General features: G+C 43.0%; 1 protein-coding gene across 9 annotated transcripts in view; it reads left to right on the forward strand.

The window, feature by feature from the left end:
• Window positions 1–698: 698 nt before the first annotated feature.
• TPD52L1 (TPD52 like 1) overlaps window positions 699–22,534 on the forward strand; it is a 98,752-nt gene continuing 76,916 nt past the window's right edge. For all 9 annotated transcript variants that reach the window (XM_032862445.1, XM_032862446.1, XM_032862447.1 and 6 more), the window contains exon 1: window positions 699–949. In XM_032862445.1, the coding sequence (XP_032718336.1) occupies window positions 931–949 (19 nt within the window). In that variant the 5' untranslated portion in view covers window positions 699–930. The remainder of the gene's footprint in view (window positions 950–22,534) is intronic.

The raw sequence follows: 22,534 nt of genomic DNA on the forward strand, positions 1-22,534 counted from the left end.
CTTCACCCTACAGGAAGGGCTTATGGGTTCTAAATTAGAAAATATACCCGCAGTTGACGCTTATTATTTGCGCACTCCGTATCTGTGAATTTTCCTCATTAAGTCCTTCCAGACTTAGGCAGAGCCCAGGGAAACTAGGGCTGGCAGGCGCGCCTACCTTTCCAGCTGAGGTCAAACAAGGCGAAGCTCTCCCTTGTTTCAGTAAACAAGTGCCCTTTTCATACTACAGATACACCATTTTTGTGCTTTTCAGGGGAGGGGGCTGATTTTGCTATTTAAAATGGCTCACGTGAAATGTTGGTCAGTTCAATAAGCTCACCGGGTTTCAATCAGGTGTCAGGTCTACTGATGACGGCCCTGAGCTCAAAGTTCATGAGTCAACAATACCTAAATACGGTATCTTTAAGCAGAAACTCACATAAAACAAGGTTATATATTGATCATTTAACAAAAATACTGAGTGCAGAGGATCACAGGATCCAAACTCCGTATTTCCATCAGGAGCTAGGGTTCTGTGTCGTAAATCCAAATCCACCCTCCTTCCTCCCTCCCTGGGGATCTCCCCTTGGCTGCCTGGGCTTGAGGACCCACTTCAGCCCGGTCAGGCATTGGCAGGGCCTGAGTAAGGCGCCCGCAGTCAGGGGTGGGCGCCCTCGGTGCCGCGCGCAGAGCGGCCGGCAGGTGGCGCCAGGCGGCGGGCTCCTTCCCCGCGTGGTCCGGGCCAGGTGGACTGGACGCCGCGGAGCTAACCACAGCGGCAGTGCAGGCGGCCCCCGGTCCCCCACCCCTTCCACGCAGCGCTCGCGACAAGTGCGCAGGGGAGGGCGGGCGCGTGCGGCGGGGCCAGTTCCGTTCCGAGCCCGGGCACCGCCGCCTGCTTCTCTGGAAGCGCCTGGGAGCCCCGCGGCGCGGAGTCCGAAGACGGCCACCATGGAGGCGCAGGCACAAGGTGAGTGGTCGCCCATCGCCCTGAGGGTCCCGTCGTGGCACTCAGAGAGGCGCTTTCCCGGCACCACGTAACTTTGCTCTCGGACGGAGCGGATGGGTGCCATCTCACACGTCCGCCGCTCTCCGCTCCTGCCCGCGCCTGCGGGATAATCACTGCTCCCCAAACTCGGGATTTGCTGTGAGGCTGGGGCCAGTAGAGATGCTAAGTGGAGAGGTCTCTCCGCTGGAAATGCGCCCACAGAGCGCTCGAGTTCTTTTCCCAGCCAGTGCCTCCTCCTCCTCCTACCCCGCTTTCCCAACCTCGCGAGTGCCCGAAGGACCTGTTGTGCAGGGTCTGGAATCCGCGAGGCGTTCCCCTTGCCCTTGGGGGAACAGGAAGGGAGCGCGACTCCTCTTGGCCTGAGCGGTGGGCAGGCGTCGCGTCCCAAGTTCGAGCTGGGCGGCGCGCGCTGGGGTGGGGGCTGCGCGGAGACCCGGGGCTCACCGCTGCGCCAGGGGCTTGCCCAGCCCGGACTTGGCTTCTGAGGCGGGAGAGCGTTACCCGCCCGGGGATCTCTAAGCGATAGACGCGTGTGCCCCCGTTTCCCAGGTGGGGGAGCAACCTCTGCCTCCCCGCGGGGCGGGCGCGCAGGATCCCGGGCCGCAGTCCCGCCGCCTCGATCCCCGCTCCTGGGGTCGCCCGCTGTAGGAGCCCCCGGCGGCGGCGTCACCAACGGCAGCCTCGGGTCTTGGGGTCATACTGGGGCCAGGGGTAAGGAATCCGTATGAAACTGTGCGAAAAGGGGAGTACGTGGAGAGAGAAGCAGAGGTGGGCGGATGTCTAGCTGGAGTCTGGTAAGGAAGGACAATGACCGTGGAGTCTACATTGGGAACACCACCAAGAAGGGAGGGATGCGGAGTTCAGCCCTCTTTAGCCTTTAAAACAATCATCACTACCTTTCTTCCACACTGCAAGAAATACTGTGATGGCTTTTAAAGTAGAAATTTAACCAAAAAAAAAAAAAAAAAAGGCAAAATAAAGGTAAGAAAGGTTCCAGACCCTTTCCGGAATGATAGGGATTTGGTGGGTGCTTGGGTCTGGCTGGAGTCAACCAGCAGGTTTGCTGCCAGGATTACAGTTGCCTGAACAGTACGAACCATCCTGGTGTGTTCCATCAGCTAAGATCCTATCCATAAAGCTGCAGCTTCTAGTGTTTTTTATTCCCCATTATCTCAATAGGAAAGGAGAATTCAACCAAGGGCAGGGGTTGTTGGTCAAATTCAAAGGCAGTGGTTGGTCTGGAGGCCTTCTCTCCTGACCTGAAGCAGGTGGGAACAACACTGGAGCTTTCCAGCCTGCCTTGCAGATAAGAATTATTTATTTGCAGAATGTTAAATACCGATCTCAGATCAGTCAAAATACAATGATTGGGGCCTGGGCATGGGTGTATTTGAAAGCTTCCCAAGTAATTGGTTATTCATTGAGATTGGAGAAAGACTCATCTGAATTTTTTTTTTTAAGATTTTATTTATTTGACAGAGAGAGATCACAAGTAGGCAGAGAGGCAGGCAGAGAGAGAGGAGAAAGCAGGCTCCCTGCTGAGCAGAGAGCCCAATGTGGGCTAGATCCCAGGACCCTGGGATCATGACCTGAGCGGAAGGCAGAGGCTTTAACTCACTGAGCTACCTAGGCGCCCCTCATCTGAATTCTTAAGACAGCTAAACTACAGGTCGGAACCATGAGTGTCGTTGGTTTGCTTTACTTGCAAGATTTACTTGCCAAATATCCCAGTGCTTTCCTTTTGCCAAGCACTGTGCTAGGGGAAGCAAACACAGACTTGATTTTTGCTTCATGACATTTATAGTAGAGGAAGTAAAAGACATTAATTTGATAGTTACTAATAAATAAAGTGTAAAATTGCAACTGTGTTAATGATATAAAACAGGGCCACATAGTGCCAGTGAGAGCCTGAAGGTCTGGCCTAGTAGGTGATAATCTAAATAGTGACGATTGTTTACCATGTCCCTGCTTCTGTTTGTGCCTTTTGCACTTGTTGACTTAGTGCTTCACAACAGTCCCATAAGGTCGTGTTCTCATTCCTGTGCTCTGGAGAGGAGACAAGCAGAACATGTGAATTCCTCTAACATCAAGTAGGCAGTGAGTAGCAGAGCCCGTGCAGTGACTGCCCGTTTTCACTCAAGGCCTGCCACTTTTAGGGGAAAAATAAAACTGAAGTCCCCATTTATTTCCCCCCTACCCTCTTTGCCACTCTTTCTTCCCTCTCATGAGTGGGTGGAATCTGAAGGGGTGAGGAGCCCAAGTTAAAGGGCAAGTGAAGTTATCCTCCGGAGATCGGGGCTAGGGTGATGGTCAGCCGGGGAGGACAGAAATGAACAGGTTTAAGAACTACTTAGGATGAAAAATCAGCTAATTTTGGAATAGGTCTGTAAGGATGGGTATGAAGATGACTCTATACTTTTACAAACAGATGGATGATAATTTGCCTCTTAAATCCTCATTTTCCCAGTACTTGGAGTTCTTCACTTTCAGACTTTTTTTGGTCATTTAAGCAGCAGAACTATTAAGTTCTTTAAGGAAACTTTTCATAAAATGTTTATAGTTTAGATGAATGGGAAAATCTTACCCCTTGACACATGTTTCTGGTCAAATGAATTGCCTGTTAGATTCTTAGAGACTCATCTGGTTTCCTAAGTGCAAGTTTCTATCATCGGCACAGTTTATTTTAGAATTATCTCGAGTGGGGATGGCTTATCTTGTTGCCTATTGATCTAGAAACAAGCAAAATTGAGTGAGATGAAGTAGGCAGTGCCACTGGGATGTTCCCTTGTACTTTCTAGGAGATCTGCAGGTGCTTAAACATGGTTTGTATGGATAGCTCGGTAAATGCAGCAGCAGGGTTTTTTTAGAAGTTTTTCCATAAGTGAAATTCTGCAAATATGTACCTTGACTCTATAAAATAATACACTACCTCCAGCAGAATAAGAAGATATTCTGGGAAGCCGACAGAACAGAAAACGTAGAGGTGGGATTATGCACAGGATGATCCGATGAGAAGGAGCTGGAGAACAGTGTGGAATGACAAGCCTACAGGAAGCCAGCATTCTCAGTTGCTTTCCTGGTACTAGAGAATTTTGCATTAATAAAAATATATTAGAGAGAGGCTTTGGTTAGGAATGTAGCATTTTTGTGAAACATATGACAGTCCTTTGAATTAAAAATTCCTGATCTTTTTAAACTACCTTTCAAAATTTCATGACTTTAGGAAATAACTTTGTTTTTGTCTTTCCGAGTGTCTTTACTGTTAAAAGGAAAATTTTCTCACTTAACACTTGCATCTATTTAGATTAATAATTGTATTAATTTCGGGGTGCCTGGGTGACTCAGTCACTTTAGCCTCTGCCTCTTGATTTCGGCTCAGGTCATGATCTCAGGGTTCTGAGACTGAGCCAGAGGAGGGCTCTGTTCTCCGTGCAGAGCCTGCTTAAGACTCTCTCCCTCTCCCCTTGCCCCTCTCCTGCTCTAAAAATAATTTTAGAAAATAATTGTATTAGTTTCCTATGACTGCTGTAGCAAATTACTACAAATTTAATGGCTTAAAACAACAGAAATTTATCCTCATGGTTCAGAAGCCTGGAAGTCCAAAATCACTATCCCTGGACCACAACTGAACTGTCAGGTGGGCTTTGTTCCACTAGAGGCTCTAAGAATTGATTCCTTGCCTCTTCCAGCTTCTTTCTGGTGGCTGCTGGCGTTCCTTGGCTACATCACTGCCTTGGGGGTCACATTGCATTCTCTGTCAGATCTCTCTCTGTCTTTTATAAGAATGCTTGCGATTTCACTTAGAGCTCATCTGAGTAATCCAGGATAATCTCCATTTCCCAAGATCCTTAAATAATCACATCTGCAAAGACCCCTTTCCCATATAATGAAACATTTACAGGTTCCAAGGATGGGGACCTGATACTTTGGGGGTCATTATTCAGCCTACTACAGTAATTTCTTTTTATATTCAGACAGTCTACTCAGGAGGATTCTCAGAGATCTGTAAATGACATTAAGTTATAAATGTCAGATAAATCTTACCTGTTTCCAAATTCCATTAAAGTGAAAATGTCATGTATAACGTCCATTATAATTATACTTTGTTCACAGGACATTTATTTATACCATCATGTTCCAGGAGAACTTACAGCAGTTTATACATGTTATAAAAACACAGCAAGATAATCTAAACTAGAAACAGGTGAATGAAAATAAACAAGGATCAGAACAGAAAATGAGGCAAGGAATGAAGCTGTAGAAAACTGAATACAGTTATATCCTTTTCCCTTAATATTGCATGGAAGACAAAGTCTTGCTTTGTAAACAAAGTATGTTATTTTGTTAGAAAACAATAAAATAATCCCTCTTCTCCGTGCCAAATAGCAACAGGCTAAGTCTCTTATGGTGTAGGGATCATATTACTCGAGGAAAATTCTTGTTTTGGATATTTCAGGGACTATAATCATAAACCTCAAACTATGGGAGGTAGGTGTTACATATTTTAATTTATGAGTTTTAAAGATTTTTTATTGAGTATTCTTACTGCCTTCAAAGCTACCTCCTGTAGTTTTAGTTTCCCTCCAAAAGTGTTAACATAGGCAGTATCGCATTCATAATTAGTCAGTCGTTTGCAGCAAACCTAAACCTATACTGTTATTTTAATTAAAATTCTTATAAAATCTAATCATAAAAATGATAGATATTGGAGCATATTGGAACCTATTTTGAATTTTTGCCCTAATATACTTCTTGTTTTCTTAATACTTTGGGTAGGTAGACTCTGAGAAGTTGCTTCAAAAAACTTATAAGCAGGAGAGTCCATTTTTGTGGCCTGTGACAAGATTTGATTCTTAGTGAGATGCAGTAAATAATAAATAAGTGCTTTGGCAAATATCGATTTGCTAAATATTTCAACACATATTTATTGATTACCGTAGTAATAGCAAATACCCGACAAGCACTTACTACTGAAAGGCAACAGATGTTGTAGTTAGGATTCCAGAATCCAAGCAAACTGCCTGAATTTTAATTCTGTCATTCTTCTCACTCACTATTAATATGACGCTGGACAATTTACTTGATCCCTCTGGGCCTTGATTTTTCCATTCTTAAAGTGAGAATAATAATAGTACCTATATTGTAGGATTGTGTTGAGGATTTAATGAGTTAATACACGCGAAATGCTTTAAAACAGTTCCTAGCACATGATAAATACTAAATAAATGTTGGCTGTTGCTTTTAGTGGCCAAGAACTTTGCATGCATTATCTTATTGAATTCTCATAGTAATACTATGGGATAGATACCATTACTTTTTTTTTTTTAAAGATTTTATTTTTTTGAGAGAGAGAGAGTGAGCAAGAGGTTGAGGGAGAGAGAGACAGGGAGCACACTCACATGTGTGCACACATGAGGCAAGGGTGGGGTGGGGGGCGGGGAAAAGGGGCAGAGGGAGAGCCAGAAACAGACTCCCCACTGAATGGGGAGCTTGATGTGGGGCTCGATCCCAGGACCCTGGGATCTTCACCTGAGCCAAAGGCAGATGCTTAACTGACTGAGCCACCCAAGCACCCAGATACCATTATTTTTAACTCATTTTGTAGACACGGAAATTAAGATCAGAAAAATTAAGTGTGGAAGGAAGAATTCACCACTTCACCCCTACACTAGCCCCGAGGTCATGTGCAGGATGGCATATGCCAGCAGAAGGTGAAGATGAATTTGACATGAGTCATCTTTCCAGGGAGGATCACTAAGAAGAGCCATCCCCATGGGTATGCACACAGAACTAATGAGATTACGCATCTCCATCCCAGTGGGAGTTTTTGAATACTAGAATGCTGATTAGAACTAACTCACATTGAGGGGGACAATAACAATAATATCTTGGTGGTGGTTTTTGTTTTAATGCCAGATACCATGTTATACACTACAAAATTGTGTTATTTAATAAATAAAATGAAATCCTGAGGAAGGTAATATTATTTCTGTTTTACAAATGAGGACACTGAATGACAGAGTAGTTATCCAACGTTCTCTAACTCATACAGCTTGGACGTGTTAGAGCCCAGATTTGAAATCTGAAGTGTGACTTTATACACTGGGATTTTAATTACTGTTCTGTACCATCTCCTTAAATTGCCATGCATAAGCAGTCAGTGTGCAGAGTTACCAATCATAGATTTTGCTTTATATTCATACGGTCAAGGGGGTTTTAAAAAGGGCAGTACTTAGTTGCACTGTCTATGCCACATATGGGCAGAGTCTAGGTCTGAAAGAATATGGCCAGAACTCCTGTGGTCTGCAAGAATAAGCCCCATAATATGGTAAGCTGGGGCCGGGGACACCGTGGGGTGGGGTGGTAGGGTGCTCCTGTATGAATAACCTACTGTTTTAGTTCTGCTTTCAAGATGAATTCTGTAAGTCACAAGCCATGTGATGCTTAGAACCAGTATAGAATTTTATTATTAACTGCAAAGACACTTCAGATGTGGAATGCTTCAGATATGTTACTCCACTTGGTGTTCCTTCATATCCATAATCGCTGGACTGTAGAATAATTGAGAGCCGTTAGGATCTGCATGCTTGTTTCCAGAAAGTAGGATGCTGGCTGAAAGAACTAGTTTCTCAAGGAGCACCAAAAAGGGAAAGATCTTTACGGTGTCCCCAGTATTATTATTACTTGTTAACGTGAATATGTTTCATTTATTTAGCTGACTCCCAAGCCGTTTTGCATAATACCTACTTTAACAAGGTACCTAGTGGGAAAAATGAATAGGCAGTGGGTTTGTCCTTAAGGAACTTTAGCAATTTCTGTGTTAAATTTTTGTGGTCTCAAGTGGCAAAAAAGAAGGCATCAGCCTTGGCTGTCCCCCCAGCTTGCTCTCCATCTGTGCACATGTTCACTGTAACTGCAGGTCTGAATTGTCCCCAACACCTGGAAGCTGTCTCTTCCGTTCACTGAGGTAGGATGCAGTGAAGAACACTGAGAGGGCAATCCCAAACTGTGGATTTTCAAGCCCGTCATTTTATCTCCCATTGGGTGTTTAAGAAATGCAGTGCGGTTTATTTAAAATATATGTATTAAATTAGGAATCATCCTTAATGCACCAGGGAAGGCTGCAGAACATTTTTAAATGAATTTGAGTTGTCTACAAGAAAGCTTTGGGTCCTCAAGGAAAGATAAATTTTAAATAGTTTCTCACAGCATGAGTCGTTTATAAGTGTTGCATTTTGATGCAGAGGAGATGAAATTCCCAAAATACAACCACAAATCTTCAAGAATACCCTTTCGTCACCAACATATTGCTTCCTTCCCCAAAGACAACAATCTGGCTCTTAGCTATTTGTGCTATAGCCAGATAATGTACCACGCGCTGAAAATGTATGTGTGTGTTACGCCTCATCCCCAAATTTACCTGTGGTTATTTGTACATTTTCCTGATGTGTATCCAAAATATAGAATCCTCCAAACCCTTGAAAATCGCAAAACGCATTTTTCTTATAATTAGCCTTCTCTTTTGTCAAACACGAGCAAGCGCCTTGTGAAGGATCTTAGAAGCAGAGTGGATTCATTCAAAAGAAAAAGCTTGGGTGGTGGGAGGGGATCTCTTCAAATCTCTTGATTTCCGAGTCTCGAGCTGTCAGATATTTTTTTTTCCTATGATTTCCACCCCCCCACACACACACATGAATGAGCTGAAAGTAGCAATCACGAGAGCTACAAAGAAAATTGTCTGTATTTCCCACCATTTTGGCTTCCAGGATGGATTCCTTTGTACCTGAAGGCATCATGGAAAGAAGGGTTCCCTTACTTAAAAGAGTTAGGGCAGACCAGGAAGAAAGTGCAGTCTTTGGCCCCTGATAATTCCATTTTTTACACCCCAGGGCCCCTCCTGGAAGTTTCAACATACCTGTGTTTCCTACAAAGTTTATTTCAAAAGATCCTTGGTTCCTCACAATTTCCCCAGGTCAAGAAGCGCATTGTGGGCAAGGAAAATACCTCTTTGTCATGGGCCTACCGTGTACCAGGTAGGGTTCATTTATGTGGTGCTTGCTCCCCAGGCCCCCAGAGCGTGCTCTCCAGGACACGGGCCCTGAAAGAAGGAAGCATGTTGGGAGGATTAGACCTTGCATTTTTTTCCACCGCGACAGTTTCGAGAATGTGTGGAAATAAGAACACACATTCAGAAATTTTTTGAAATATGATCTTGCTACTTTGAAAGATCTGCATACAGAACGTGCAAGGGGGAGTACCCAGCAGCCAAAGGGTGGGTGGTTACTTTCTGACAGTGCCGCACAGGGGCACTCGACATACTCTTTTGCACCTTCGAGAGGAGCCTGGCCCCTCTGGCCAGAAATTACATTGGCACCCACCAGAGAGGAAGACCTTGTATTTAACCAATAAACCATCTAATATGTTTGAAAAGCAAGTATTGTATAGGGGAAAAAAGCAATTGGGTAACAGTAAACAGATGGAAAACACATCTGGAAGGATATTCAGGGATGCTTTTGCGAAGTATTGGCAGCACAGTATTGCCTGCCTCCTGCCACCCCCAAGTAAATTCTTCTGGTTCTTGATGCAGGGTCCTTGAGCGCAATGGTCAAAAAAGAATTCTTGAGACGTTTTAGGTTCAAAAAGGTGCTTTTATTCTAGCACAGGGACAGGACGTGGGCAGAAACAGCTGCACTGTGACTGTGAGGAGTGACTCATATAATTTAAAGTTTGGGGGGTGGGTAGAGATCACGTATGTCTCTAAAAGGATTTCTCCATGTTAAAGAAGAGTTCTAGGATCCTGAAGGTCTGGCTACCTCAAGATAAGGCTGCTTTTAGTCCCTAGTGAAACATCAACATTAAGACAGCTATGGGTTCTGTGAGGAATGTCAGTCACACTCAGCTCATCTCAAGTTGTAAGGAAATTTAATTTTCACTACATTTTCTTGCCTTTGTTCTCCTTAACAGTTATGTTATGGGGTAGTTCCTTTCTTCATTAAAGAGTTCTGAGCAAATAGTTCATCTGTGGTATCTAGCACTACCCTTTTATATCCTGCCGTTGATGTGAAATGTTGGGGTCTAGGAGCTAATGGTTAAGAAAGAATTCTTGGGATGTCTTTGTTGCAAAAAAGGTGTTTTTATTAAAGCATGGGGACATGACCCGTGGACAAAAAACGCTGCACAAGGGTTGTAAGGAGTGACTGGTTATATACTTTTAAGTTGGGAGGGATTAGGGATAGTGTAAATCTCTAAGGAATTTGGAAGCAAGGTTTCCAGGACCTTGAAAGGTCATTTATTACTCTCTGGTAAACTTGTGGTCTTGAGACCCTTCAGATGTGTATCAGTGGACCATATGCTTGGAAGGTGATTGCTAACTTATATCTTGGTGGGGGCGGAGGGGGGCGGTGGATAGAGGTAAAGGAAGTTTCCAAAGGGATTTTCAGATGTTAAAGAAGACTTCCTGGGCGGGGGGTGCCTGGGTGCTCAGTGGGTTAAAGCCTCTGCCTTCGGCTCAGGTCGTGATCCCAGGGTCCTGGGATCGAGCCCTGCATCGGGCTCTCTGCTCAGCAGGGAGCCTGCTTCCCTCTCTCTCTGCCTGCCTCTCTGCCCACTTGTAATCTCTGTCAAATAAATAAATAAAATCTTAAAAAAAAAAAAAAAGACTTCCGGGATCTTGGAGGTCAGACTAATGTCAAGCTCAGGTTGGCTTTTGCCTCTAGCAAGGCATTAACATTGAAGCACTGGAGTTCGGGGAGGAAGGTCACTCTGCCCTCTCAAGTACTTGTCAATGGGGTGTACTTTGTAGGAAAAGTTAATTATTTTTCTTTCTGCCTTTCTTCTCCACATCATTATCCCAAATCTTACAATCAGATACAGATATAACTTTTGAAGACCTTTGCTGAGGGGGGCTATTATAAAAACAAAATTCAACTGAGTAAATTTGAAGATCTCATTGACGTGTTTTCAACAATACATGAATTGGGCAGGATCCCAGCTAGCAAGCAGAGAGGGGCTCTGAGGAGCTGTATAAAATGGAAGGCTTTTATAGACAGAAGGGGTTGGGAAAGAAAAAGGAAATTTCTAGCTAAGAGTGGCTTGTTTCAGGCAAGGTCACCTTCCCCATCTGTGGGGGTCGGAAGAGGTCCATCGGTCAGATTACCCCACTAGCGCTGAGCTCTGACTCAAGCCTCACTGGTTAGAGGTTACCTTGCTAGACGAGGCTGAGACTGCGGTTAGCTTAGGTATTCCGTCTTGATTTGCTGATGTGGGGCTTAGCAACAGCGACTTCATTTAGGCCTGTAATCTCCTTAACGGTGTAAAAACCCATTTCTATTTGGCTTCATCCCAGATTTTGTGAACTTATAGTTAAATACACTTGTTCGCGAGGAGCCAGGAATTTACAACATACACAGGTATAACAACTACCTTCCTGTGAAGATTTGAGCTCTGGAAAGGAACGAATTTGGTGCCAGTGTTCTGTTTGATTCCCGAGGGGCTCAGTGCCCTCTGCTCTCCAGTGATGATGCCCTGTGTCCAACTCTGCAGAGCTGGCCTCTGTCCTTCATAGAGTTTTGTGTGTTCTACTCAGCTCTTTTCCAAGGCTGAGGGAAAATAAATAGTCTAGATTAATGTAATGGGACCTGTTATATTGCCGGAGGCATAAAGGTCCCATAATAGCTTTGAATTTGGGTTCTAGTTGATTTGAGGAAAAAGGAAACGAGCTCTCTCTCTTTTTTAAAAAATTATTTACCATTTATCTTTTTTTTTTTTTTAAGATTTATTTATTTGAGAGAGAGAAAGTGAATGAGAGCAGGCATACATGCCTGTGCCAGTGTAAGCAGGGGAAAAAGCGAGGCAGGGAGACGGGGAGATGGAGGGGATAATACTGGAGCCCGAGGCAGGACTCAATCCCAGGACCCTGAGATTGTGACCTAAACTGAGACCCAAGAGTTGTTTAACAGACTGAGCCACCAGGTGCTCCAATTAGCTCTCAGTCTTAAAAAAAAAATCTGGTGATCAGTTCTCAGGCCTCATCTTGGTTGAGCAGCACCACTTACAGAATTGCTCACTCCTTCTTAAAGTGCTTTGTCCCCGCCCCCAACCCCGCCGCTTCATAAGCCCTGTCTCAACCTCCTTTGCTTTCTGTCTGCACTCTCTCTCTTGTAAGTTGCTCAGGACTCGTGTTTTTAAAATTCCATCCAAACACTCAGAGCTCCCGAATTTCAGATTCCCTTCAACTTCACGCTACCCACTTGATAGGTCTGCATGAATGTCTAATAAGTATCTTGACTTAACATGACTAACACTGAACTTCTGATGTCCTTCCTCCAAAATATCACTAGTTCTCCCAAAGTTACCCCCTTGTCAGTTAATGGCAGCTCCGTTTCAAATGCAGAAGCCCAAAGCCTGAGAGGTTTTTGTCTTGGACGGGTTTTCCCTATCATATCCCATCTCCAGTCTGTCATGCCAGCTCCACTTCCAAAATACATCTCCAGTAAAACAACTTCCCGCCCTTCTGTTGATAGTGCCTTGGCCCAGGCTACCATCATCTCACCTGGTTTCTGCAAGACTTTCCTAGCTGGGCTCCCTGTTGTGGCCCTTGCCTATCTTCAGTCCATTCCCAACATGGTTACCAAAGTGATCTTCTCAAAACATTTGGTCCCGTGCCACTCCTCCTTTCAAAACTCTGCAATAACTCATTTTTCTCAGAATGAAGGGCAGAATCCTTACACCAGCCGAAAGGAAGGATGCTGTGTGATCTATATTCCACTTTCTCCCCTGTAACTCATCTGACCGTGTGTCCCCATGCCCTCCTGCTTAATTCTCTTTGCTTGGTCTTCAGCGCCTTTCAATTTACTGATCTCTCTGCCTCAAAAACTCTTCCTTGAATACCTTGCTGGCTTGCATCCTCATCTTCTTGCCAGTCGGTGTTACCCTCATCTTCTTGCCAGTCAGTGTAACCAATCCTCCATTGGTTTCTCAAGTTTCTGCACAACTGATCCTCTGAGCAAAGGCCTTAACAGCTAATTTTCTCTGCACGATCTTTTCAGGAATGTTTTGCATAGCAGGCGGCCTTGGAAAGTAGAAACTCTCCCTTACGGGCAGATTGATTTACTGTCTGGGATAATAAAGATCAGGTCTCCCTCTGGATCAGGTCTAGGGCCGATGGGCTAGCAGCCACCTTATGAAATCAGGGCTTTGAAATCTCAGTGTTAAGTTCCTGAAACACACCCCACCGTGTAAACAGGCAACACCTGACCCTCCTCATGTCACCCTTCTGGAATTAGGGCTCAGGGAACTGATGCAATGATGTTACTATGGCCATTGCTATTGCTGTGAATAATTGTCTTTTTTTTCCCCTTGATCCAGGCGTCTTGTGTCTTTCACCACCATCTGTGAAACTGACAGGCTAATTTGCTAGCTTGCAAGTAGGGTAAAATCTGACCCTTCACAATTCTTGACCCCTGTCCTGAGCCATTAATTTAGAGAGCCCTGCTTTAGCCTTTGTCTGAGCCCTGTTGAGAATGTCTATAGGTCCATTTAGAACCTATGCCTCCTTTTCTAGACCACCCTCTGGATGCCTGGGACTCCAGAACTGTCTGCCCAAAAAGCCTTCCGTGTGTTACCAGGCTTGCACGTGCCTTCCTTGGGTGACCGTGCTCCCAGGATGTACATTCCTAATCCTGAGGGACTGACAGCTGCCACTTTGGGAGGCAGCACTGGGAGTGGCTTGGACAGGCTAGGGTACAGGTTCTTGAAGGGTGATCCCTTGACCAGCACCATCATCCTTACCTGGGAACTTGTTAGAAATGCAAATTCCCACCCTAGACCTGCTAAATTAGACACTTGGGGGTAAGACATCTGCATATTTTAGCATACCATCAAGATGATTCTGATGCACATGCCTTGTTTCCAGTTCTGTTGTTAACTCATGGGCACCCCTACTGGTGCTTGTGGTGGACAAACCCTCAGATGACCCCAGGCATTTCGGACTTCTGGTGTTCACACCCTTGTATAATCCCTCTCCCTAGATTTCTGGCAGGACCTGTGACTTGCTTCTAACCAATAGAATACGACAGACATGATGGGACAGTACTCCCTTGATGATGTTGTTTTAAAAGACTGTTCTAGCGTATTGGAGGCAAGACTCTCTTTGTGGGTTGATGAGATACATAGCATGTATTAAGGTGCTGTTCCTGTCTCAATATGGAAAGTTTGCAGTCAGTTAGGTATTTTTATTTTCAAATGTGGGTCCTAAATTTTTACTCCAGAGGCTGGTATTTCCCATTTACTTGATGACTATATACTATTTCCTCCAGTTGGGAAGAGACTCTGGTCCTGTGGGCGGAAGCCAAGAGGAATAAACTAGATGAAAGGAAAAGAAAGGTCGTGTCCTATAAAGGGACTCTAGCCTGGGGGTGGGGAGCATGAATGTAGTCACAAAAATTTGGATTCATGTCCCATTTCAGTCCATTCTTAGTCATCTTTGTTAACTAGCTCATCTACAAAGTGGTGAAAGTGGCGGCCGCCCTGTGGATTTTGTGACTACTGAGACAATGCATGCGAGGTGCTTGTGACCCCACTTGGGTCCTGTTACGACAAGGTGAGACTCATTTATTAATTCCTCCTGAAATATGCATCACACACCCTGAGTGCTGAGCGAGGGGACAGGGAAGCAGGTGAATGAACCAAAGTCCTTCCTCTGTGAGCCTACTGCCCTATTTTTGTTACAGCTGTTAGGCGTCAATCTACTACCTTTAATGCATTCTTTTATCGAAAAATTCTTTGGGTTTTGTACACCACCTACCACAAAGTTAAAAATAGCTTGCTGGAGCTAAGGCAAGATGAGTAGGTTGATAATAGAAATATAAGTTGATAAAATTTTGGACATCTGGCCCATGTGCAAAGTTATTTTCTGAAGCATAAGTTGTACCTACTAGAGTGCCCTGAAAGTGGATAAATATTTTGGTTTTTTTATTTTTTATTTATTTTTTTAAGATTTTATTTATTTGACAGAGACAGAGATCACAAGAGAGGCAGAGAGGCAGGCAGAGAGAGGTGGGGAAGCAGGCTCCCCGCTAAGCAGAGAGCCCGATGCGGGGCTCGATCCCAGGACCGCGAGATCATGACCTGAGTCGAAGGCAGAGGCTTAACCCACTGAGCCATGCAGGTGCCCCTGGGGGTAAATATTTTAAATGGTCGCTCTTTTGGTCCTTCTTTATTTACTTGGATGAAAGCTTAACGATGTGCATAGCAGAGCTACGAAGCAACATTTATTGTTTGGACACATTCTGAGGATGAACAAGTTAAATTTTTTGTTGATGTTCCCATGACTTCTCTCATAATAATTTAATAAACCTTTGGGGAACATGCCGCAGCGCTAATCTCTTCAGTTAGTAGATCTCATTTCTGGTCTATCGTAGCTTGGAGGCTGGCTGTTAGCGCCCAGCCGTGCTGAAGGAATGCAAAACCATGGAGAGAGGTGTGTGTTCCGGATGGCAGGGCTGAAAATTCTGCTGTCTGTTGCTTAGCAGCCTGTTGGAGATTTCTCTGTATTCTGAAAAGCTTCTAATGACAGCTGTAGATTTCTGCTCCTGCCATTTTAAATGTTAAAAAAAAAAAGGGACAAATGTAAAGTTTTAGTATATATGTGTATATACATAGACACACACACACACACATTACACTTACAAATATGACCTGTTACTCTCTCATTTACTCTGCCTTATTTTTCTCTGTAGCCCTGTGGCATTTAATATTATGCATAATTATTTTCTTTTTCTCCCAGTGAGCATTAAAGTCCTTCTGGTCAGGGTCTTTGACTGTTTACTTTATGGTCATATCACCAGTGTCTAGAAAATGACTCTTTCATGGATAGCACTGTGTCAGTACTTATGGGGAAATGATGAATGAATGGTGTTGAGTAAATAACATCATGTATGACTTTGGCAGGGTGTAACGGGGGGGTGAACATTTCAACTTTTATAAAAAATTAACATTTTTAAAAATTGTATTATAACTTCTCACAAAAGCTCCCCAAATTGAAGAAGAGCTGAGATGGTAGTAAGAGGTCTCAGTACTGCTCCACTGTCTTTCAGTGTCATTCCTGATGGTGACATCCTGGAGATGATCATTAAACTGAGGAGTCAGGCTATGTCAATGTAAACGCAGAAGCGGGAATAGAACTAAGTTGCTCCTCTCAAGGAGAGGGGACTGATGGGGATCTGGAGAGGGTGAGGGGGATCTAGAGGGACGTGAGGTGGAAAGGGCACACAGAAACTTAGTCCTAGAGGGACAAAAAAATAAAGAATGTGAGAGAAGGAGTTGCCTGAGGACTGAGGAGGGGAAACTTAGAGCAAGAGGTTCTTCTAATGATGTTGGCCCAGGAAACATATAAATGCCCTCCTAGCTTCCCCTGTGATAGCGTTAGTAATTCTGCATTGCTCACTCAAATTTTCTATGGGAGTAGAGTTTTGTTATGGGACAGCACAAAAGAAGAGGTCACTGGATACCTGATCTATATTTTACCAAAAAACGGTATTCCATTTCTCCCAACCTCCCCTCGAACAAATATGGAGCAAATACTGAGACTCTCAGTATGAGATGTGCCGATGAACCATATGCTTGGGTGCCCATGTTTTCCTGGCTGTCCTGGTGTGGGGATTCTAAGAAGGGGGAAGAAGGAGGAGGGGGAGAGCTTCAGCCCAATCCCATGGGGAGTGGTTTGCCTGAGAAGCTGATTTTCAAAGCAGTTGAAAATCTTGGGTCAGCAACACCTGTTCAAATTATTTTAACTGGACAATTGAGAGTCTCTTATAGAAATAGAAGCTATGGGGTGCCTGGGTGGCTCAGTGGGTTAAAGCCTCTGCCTTTGGCTCAGGTCATGGTCTCAGGGTCCTGGGATCGAGCCCTGCATTGGGCTCTCTGCTCAGTGGGGAACCTGCTTCCTCCTCTCTCTCTCTGCCAACTTGTGATCTCTATCAAATAAATAAATAAAATCTTAAAAAAAAAAAAAAGAAATAGAAGCTACAATGATTTGGTGACATTTTCTTTTATAATGTACATGTGGTGTGTTTTGCGTAGCAAATTTATAAAATAATTTATTTATTTATAAACTTATAAGTAAATTTAAAATCTATAAATTTATTTATGCACATATAATTTATAATTTATAAAGATTTAGGAGAAGATACGTCTGTATTCTTGTGTTGCCTAAAAACATTCTGCAGGCTGCAAGTAGTTACTGAATGAAACTTGAAAAATGCTTATTTCCTTTCCTGAATCTGCCACTTCCCCCAAGACCTTGCTGAGAGCCTGCTAGGGTTTGAAATATTGATGAATATGAGCCCATTCATCTCCAAATTTCACTGACCTTTCACTGGAGGGTATTTTTAGCTTCGTCGAGAATTTAGGGCAGAGAAAATATGCAGAAATATTAGGTTATGTGGATATTCTTTCCGTTTCATAAAGCTGAAGATGGATTCTGTAAGATGAATATTTGAGTCATCATTCATCATAGGCTAATTAAAGTAGCATAGTTCCCTTTTAAGTAAGGTGCCAAGAAGTTCCTGAGTAAATTAAAAACATGTCAACATATCCTTCTTGTAAAATCTAATCTTTTTTTTTTAAGATTTTATTTATTTATTTGACAGAGATCACAAGTTGGCAGAGAGGCAGGCAGAGAGAGAGAGAAGGAAGCAGGCTCCCTGCTGAGCAGAGAGCCCGATGCGGGGCTTGATCCCAGGAGTCTGGGCTCATGACCCGAGCCGAAGGCAGAGGCTTTAACCCACTGAGCCACCCAGGCACCCCATAAAATCTAATCTTAATACAAATGGATATAATAATTCTGTTAACTAATTACTTGTTTAGATCCTATGTAAATACTGTGAATGTGATATTAAACTGTTTCTGACATCCTAGCACACACGGTAAATGTTGCTACTAATACATTAGTTTTTTGAACCGTGAGACAGATTCCTCAACACATTGGTGGAGTGGTGGTGTTCTCTTGACCGGACTTGCTGGCTGGCTCCCCATGGACATTTTCCACTGACTCTCCACTTTCCATTTTCCCATGCAAGAGTGTTTGCTCACGTGGTTTCACCCGCCTCAAATGCTGTTCCCCCTCATTTTGACTTGTCACATCCCTCTCCACTGATGAGCTCCGGTTTTCCCTGTGCAGGTTATCCCCCCTTTTTTCAACCCCTGTAGCATTATGTCCTTTAGGAACAGTGTCATCATTTAGGATTCCGGGACTTTCATGCAATCTCATGTTGTAGATGAAAGCACTCCCAGAGATGAGGGGATTGAACTAGACTAGTTTCTCCTAAGTGGGGACACCAGAACAAGGGCTTGAGTTTTCTGTGATTCTCTCTGTGCACATGCAGCCTTTCACCTTCTGCAGCACGCTATGGTGGTTTGTCCCTCTGTCCTGTTGAAAAGACTTTTTTGAAAGCTTATTTTTAATTTAAAAATTAAAAATTTAATTTAAATTTAGAATTAAAAGTTTAAAATTTAAAATTTATTCATTAAAGTCAGATTCAGAAAACATACTTCTGAGTACAGCTTGCAAATCTTATTCTATTGGTAAAATTAGCAAATGTTAATAAAGACTTTTATTTAATTTTTTTTAAAGATTTTATTTATTTATTTGACAGACAGAGATCACAAGTAGGCGGGGGTGGGTGGGGAAGCAGGCTCCCTGTTGAGCAGAGAGCCTGATGCGGGGCTTGATCCCAGGACCCTGGGACCATGACCTGAGCCGAAGGCAGAGGCTTTCACCCACTGAGCCACCCAGGCGCCCCAAAGACTTCAGTTTTCTAATTGACTAGCCTTCCTGAGTACTTAAACCTTCTAAATCTAAAAATCAAATACATAAATATAGTAAATCTAGAATTCTCTTAAATTTCCAAAATCACTTACAAACTTAGCCAAATTTCCACTTAAGTTACATTAAATCAGTTATCTAATCAAACAATTAAAATTGTAATTATAAGCCAAATAGTCTCTCAGTAGACCAAATTCTTTTCAAACATGATACAAAATACCAAATATTGAGATGCCATTTACATAAACACGAGTTCTTGGGTTTTGGTTTTATTCATCGTTTTTAAATCCATTCATTGCTTCATTCAGTAATCACTTAAACTATCTGTGTACTAGGCATTGTTCTAGGCTCTAAGAAAACATGAGAAAAAAAAAAAGAAAGAAAATGTCTGCTCTCAGGAAGTTCACATTTCTGGGAAAAGGCAAAGAATAAACAACAAAAATTAATGCAAGATGTAGCATGCTGGATATTGGTCCGTGCTAAGGAAAAGAATAACTTGGGAAGGGGAGGCTGTGAAATGAGGGTAAGTGGTAGGTGGTGGTAGTAATTCTTTGGGATTGATACTCTCTGCACAAAGACACTAGGGTTGAGCGAGCCTCCTTCCCAGCAGACGGCTGGCTTTCTGAGTGCTCTTGAGGGTGTGTATGAAGCTCAGCGATTTGTGTTGAGGCATTGCCTGGGCTCCCACTGTGACCCTGGTCGATAATTGTTGGAGTCGTAATTGCCATGTCTGTAACTCCATGACTTCTCTCAGGAACCCTGCAGCCCCCACATCACTTGATCGAATTGTGCATTTTTGGGGCTCTTACAGAACAAAAAGGTGACTTCCCACCCAACTGTGGAGACCTTTGATATACCCCCAAATTCATTCATATTCTTCAGGCCACTCCATCTTTACAGACATGTCTGACTGAATTCCAGGCATCCCTTGTGGTTGTGTCCCTGTAGGTTGGACATAACGTCCTCAGTCACTTTCCTGATGAACTTGAGCTCTCCAGGAGACAGTGAAATTCCAGAGGCAAAACACCATGCGTCAGCTCTCTTTTGTTCTCCTTTATCACCGTGCACTGTGGACCTCCCCAAGCCCACCCTCATTGCGTGCTGTCCAAGGTAGGATGGCACAGCCCAAGGACACATGCTTGTCCCCCTCTGCCTCCCAGTTGTAGGCAGCTGCTCAGAGACTGGAGTCCCTCAGTGTGAATTGAAATTATGGTCACCCTTCACCCCCCACAGGCCTCAAAGCCCTTGGTCAACTAACCAACAATCTACAAATGCTAGTTTTTCTTCATATTAGTAGTTGGACACTTCCTTGAAAACTTGTTCAAAGCATTTTACAAGCAGATCATCCTTTTCCCATTTCTGTTTCTATTCCTGTCATTTCCCTTTGCATTTCTCTTTTCTTCCTGTTTCATTATTTACAATAATGAGAATTATACTACTCTTTTGTTTTTACAGTGCTGGTAATTTCATTGTCCCTGGTATCTATTTAAGGCACAAGTTCTTTTTCACAGGATAAAGTTTCAAGGTAGCAGAATGATCTTCCATTCCCTTCTTTTCACTCTAGGGTACTAACTTACTATTTTTTTTTTTTTTTCTGTTTCTTCCATTTACCCACTCTGAATACTCATGATCTTTTCATGGACAGAAATGCTGAAAAGTGAGCTCTTATTGGAAGAGTCTTTTCTGCTCTCACGCATGATACTGTTATTTAAGCATTCTAAGAAATATTTGGTAATGGTTTTAACAGGGCTGTGTTGCTCTGGAGAGCAGCATCTTATGGACAGTCTGGTTAACGGGGGGCGGGTGGTGTTTGAAAGCCGTTTCAATGAGGAAAGTCGCCTTCTCCATGGAGTGTGAGCACACTTGAGTCCAGCACTGGATCCAACTCTGGTGCCATCCTGACACCACCTTTTTCCTCACCTTGAACCCATAGCTCCTGGAACTGCTTTTCCTCAGTTTGTGCTCTCTCGTGTGGGTGACTGTATACTCAGAGTCTTTGAGAATCAACAGATGGCTCAATTTAACCTCTGTCTTGTAAAATAACCACTGTACAACTCCTCTATTTTATTTTTATGTAATTATTAGTTTATCATATATAATATTATAAGCCAGTTTGACTCCTTTAGGAAGAAGGGGGAGAAGGGAGGGAAGGAAGGGGAAAAGAATGACAGGTTTGTACTGTTACTCTTTCAAAGACAGATTTATTTGCAAGTGAGTATTTTTCCACCATTACCTACCACCTGCTGTGGTTAATTGGACACAGTTAGTGCCAAGCATGGTTTGTAACTTTTTTTAGTTGAGTAAAATCTTTAACTTTGAAAGTCCTGAAATTATGGACACATTAGAATTTTCAAATTAAATATGGTACATAATTTTTCAGTAAACAAACAATATATGTATATGTATATATATTCATTCAGTTGTTTCTTGATCAGAGAACATAAAAGAGAGTGTTAATTACCACATTCTGGATAATTCCACTTACAATTAAAATCACAAAATGAGACTGTTTAGCATCTACATGAGACTGTTTCCTGGTCCTTCTAATGATATATTCAGGCATCAAGAATGTTTTGTATTTACTTGCTCAGAGTTCTTTTAAATAAAGAAACAGAATCCTACCAGCTTCTGCTCTGGGGGCCCACAGAATCACAGCCAAATGACTTGCTGTTAGCATAGCCCTTTATATTAGCTGAATGCTTTCTGGTACATCCAATTGTGAGTATTCATGGTACTTTCTGGTAGTGTGAAGGAGGCTGGTGTTGCTCTTGTGCAAATTACAAGGCTAGAAACAGGAAAGGGGAAAATGATGGCTTAGAGTAATCTTAGAAGTTGGGTTCGAGTCTACTGTTGGTTTTTCTCTTTAAGATCTAGAAAGGTGAGGGGCTAGCTCAGTCCGTGGAGTGTGAGGAGGCTCTTGATCTTAGGGTTATAAGTTCAAGCCCCACTTTAGGTGTAGAGATTACTTAAAAGTATCTTTTTAAATTTTTTTAAAGATTTTATTTATTTGAGAGAGAAAGAGAGAGAGAACACGAGCAGGGTTGGGGACAGATGGAGAGAGAGACGCAGACTCCATACTAATTAGGGAGCCTGATGTGGGACTCAGTCCCAGGACTTGGAATCATGACTTGAATCAAAGGCAGATGCTTCACCAACTGACCCACCCAAGTGCCCCCAAAACATACATATTTAAAAAGAAGATCCAAAAAGGTGAAGAATCTGATGGCAGTGAAACAAGTAGTGAATATTATGTCATAATTTTTAAATTTATGCCCTGTAGTAATTAATTTATAGTAATTAATTAGCAAACCTGATAATGTGTGATCTAAATGATTAGCAGACTTAATGAAATGATACCAAGACCAAAGTTCAGGAAAACAAAGTGGTCAGAATACAAATACCTCTTCAGGAAAACTTAGGAATAATCAAGAGAACTAAATAACGCATTTCAGTCAGGGTTCAACAGAGAACTAAGGCAGCTGGGGAGTTCGGTGACTGTGTCGAGGCCAACAAGCTATTTTACTTTATTATGTATGTGCTGTCTAGTTTCTACAGAAAAAAGAGGGGGAAGAAACCAAACCAAGATTTAATCAGCATCATGGGATTTAAGTTTTAGACTATGAGTCGCTATAGTATTTGGGTATTTTCTACTAGCACTGAGGACAGACCTAATTAAAAGCATGTATTATTTTATGATATTTATTTACTGACAAACATTAGGT

This window comes from Lontra canadensis, unplaced genomic scaffold (assembly GCF_010015895.1).
Source record: "Lontra canadensis isolate GAN:19392208 unplaced genomic scaffold, GSC_riverotter_1.0 scaffold23, whole genome shotgun sequence".
In the NCBI taxonomy this organism is placed as follows: Eukaryota; Metazoa; Chordata; class Mammalia; order Carnivora; family Mustelidae; genus Lontra; species Lontra canadensis.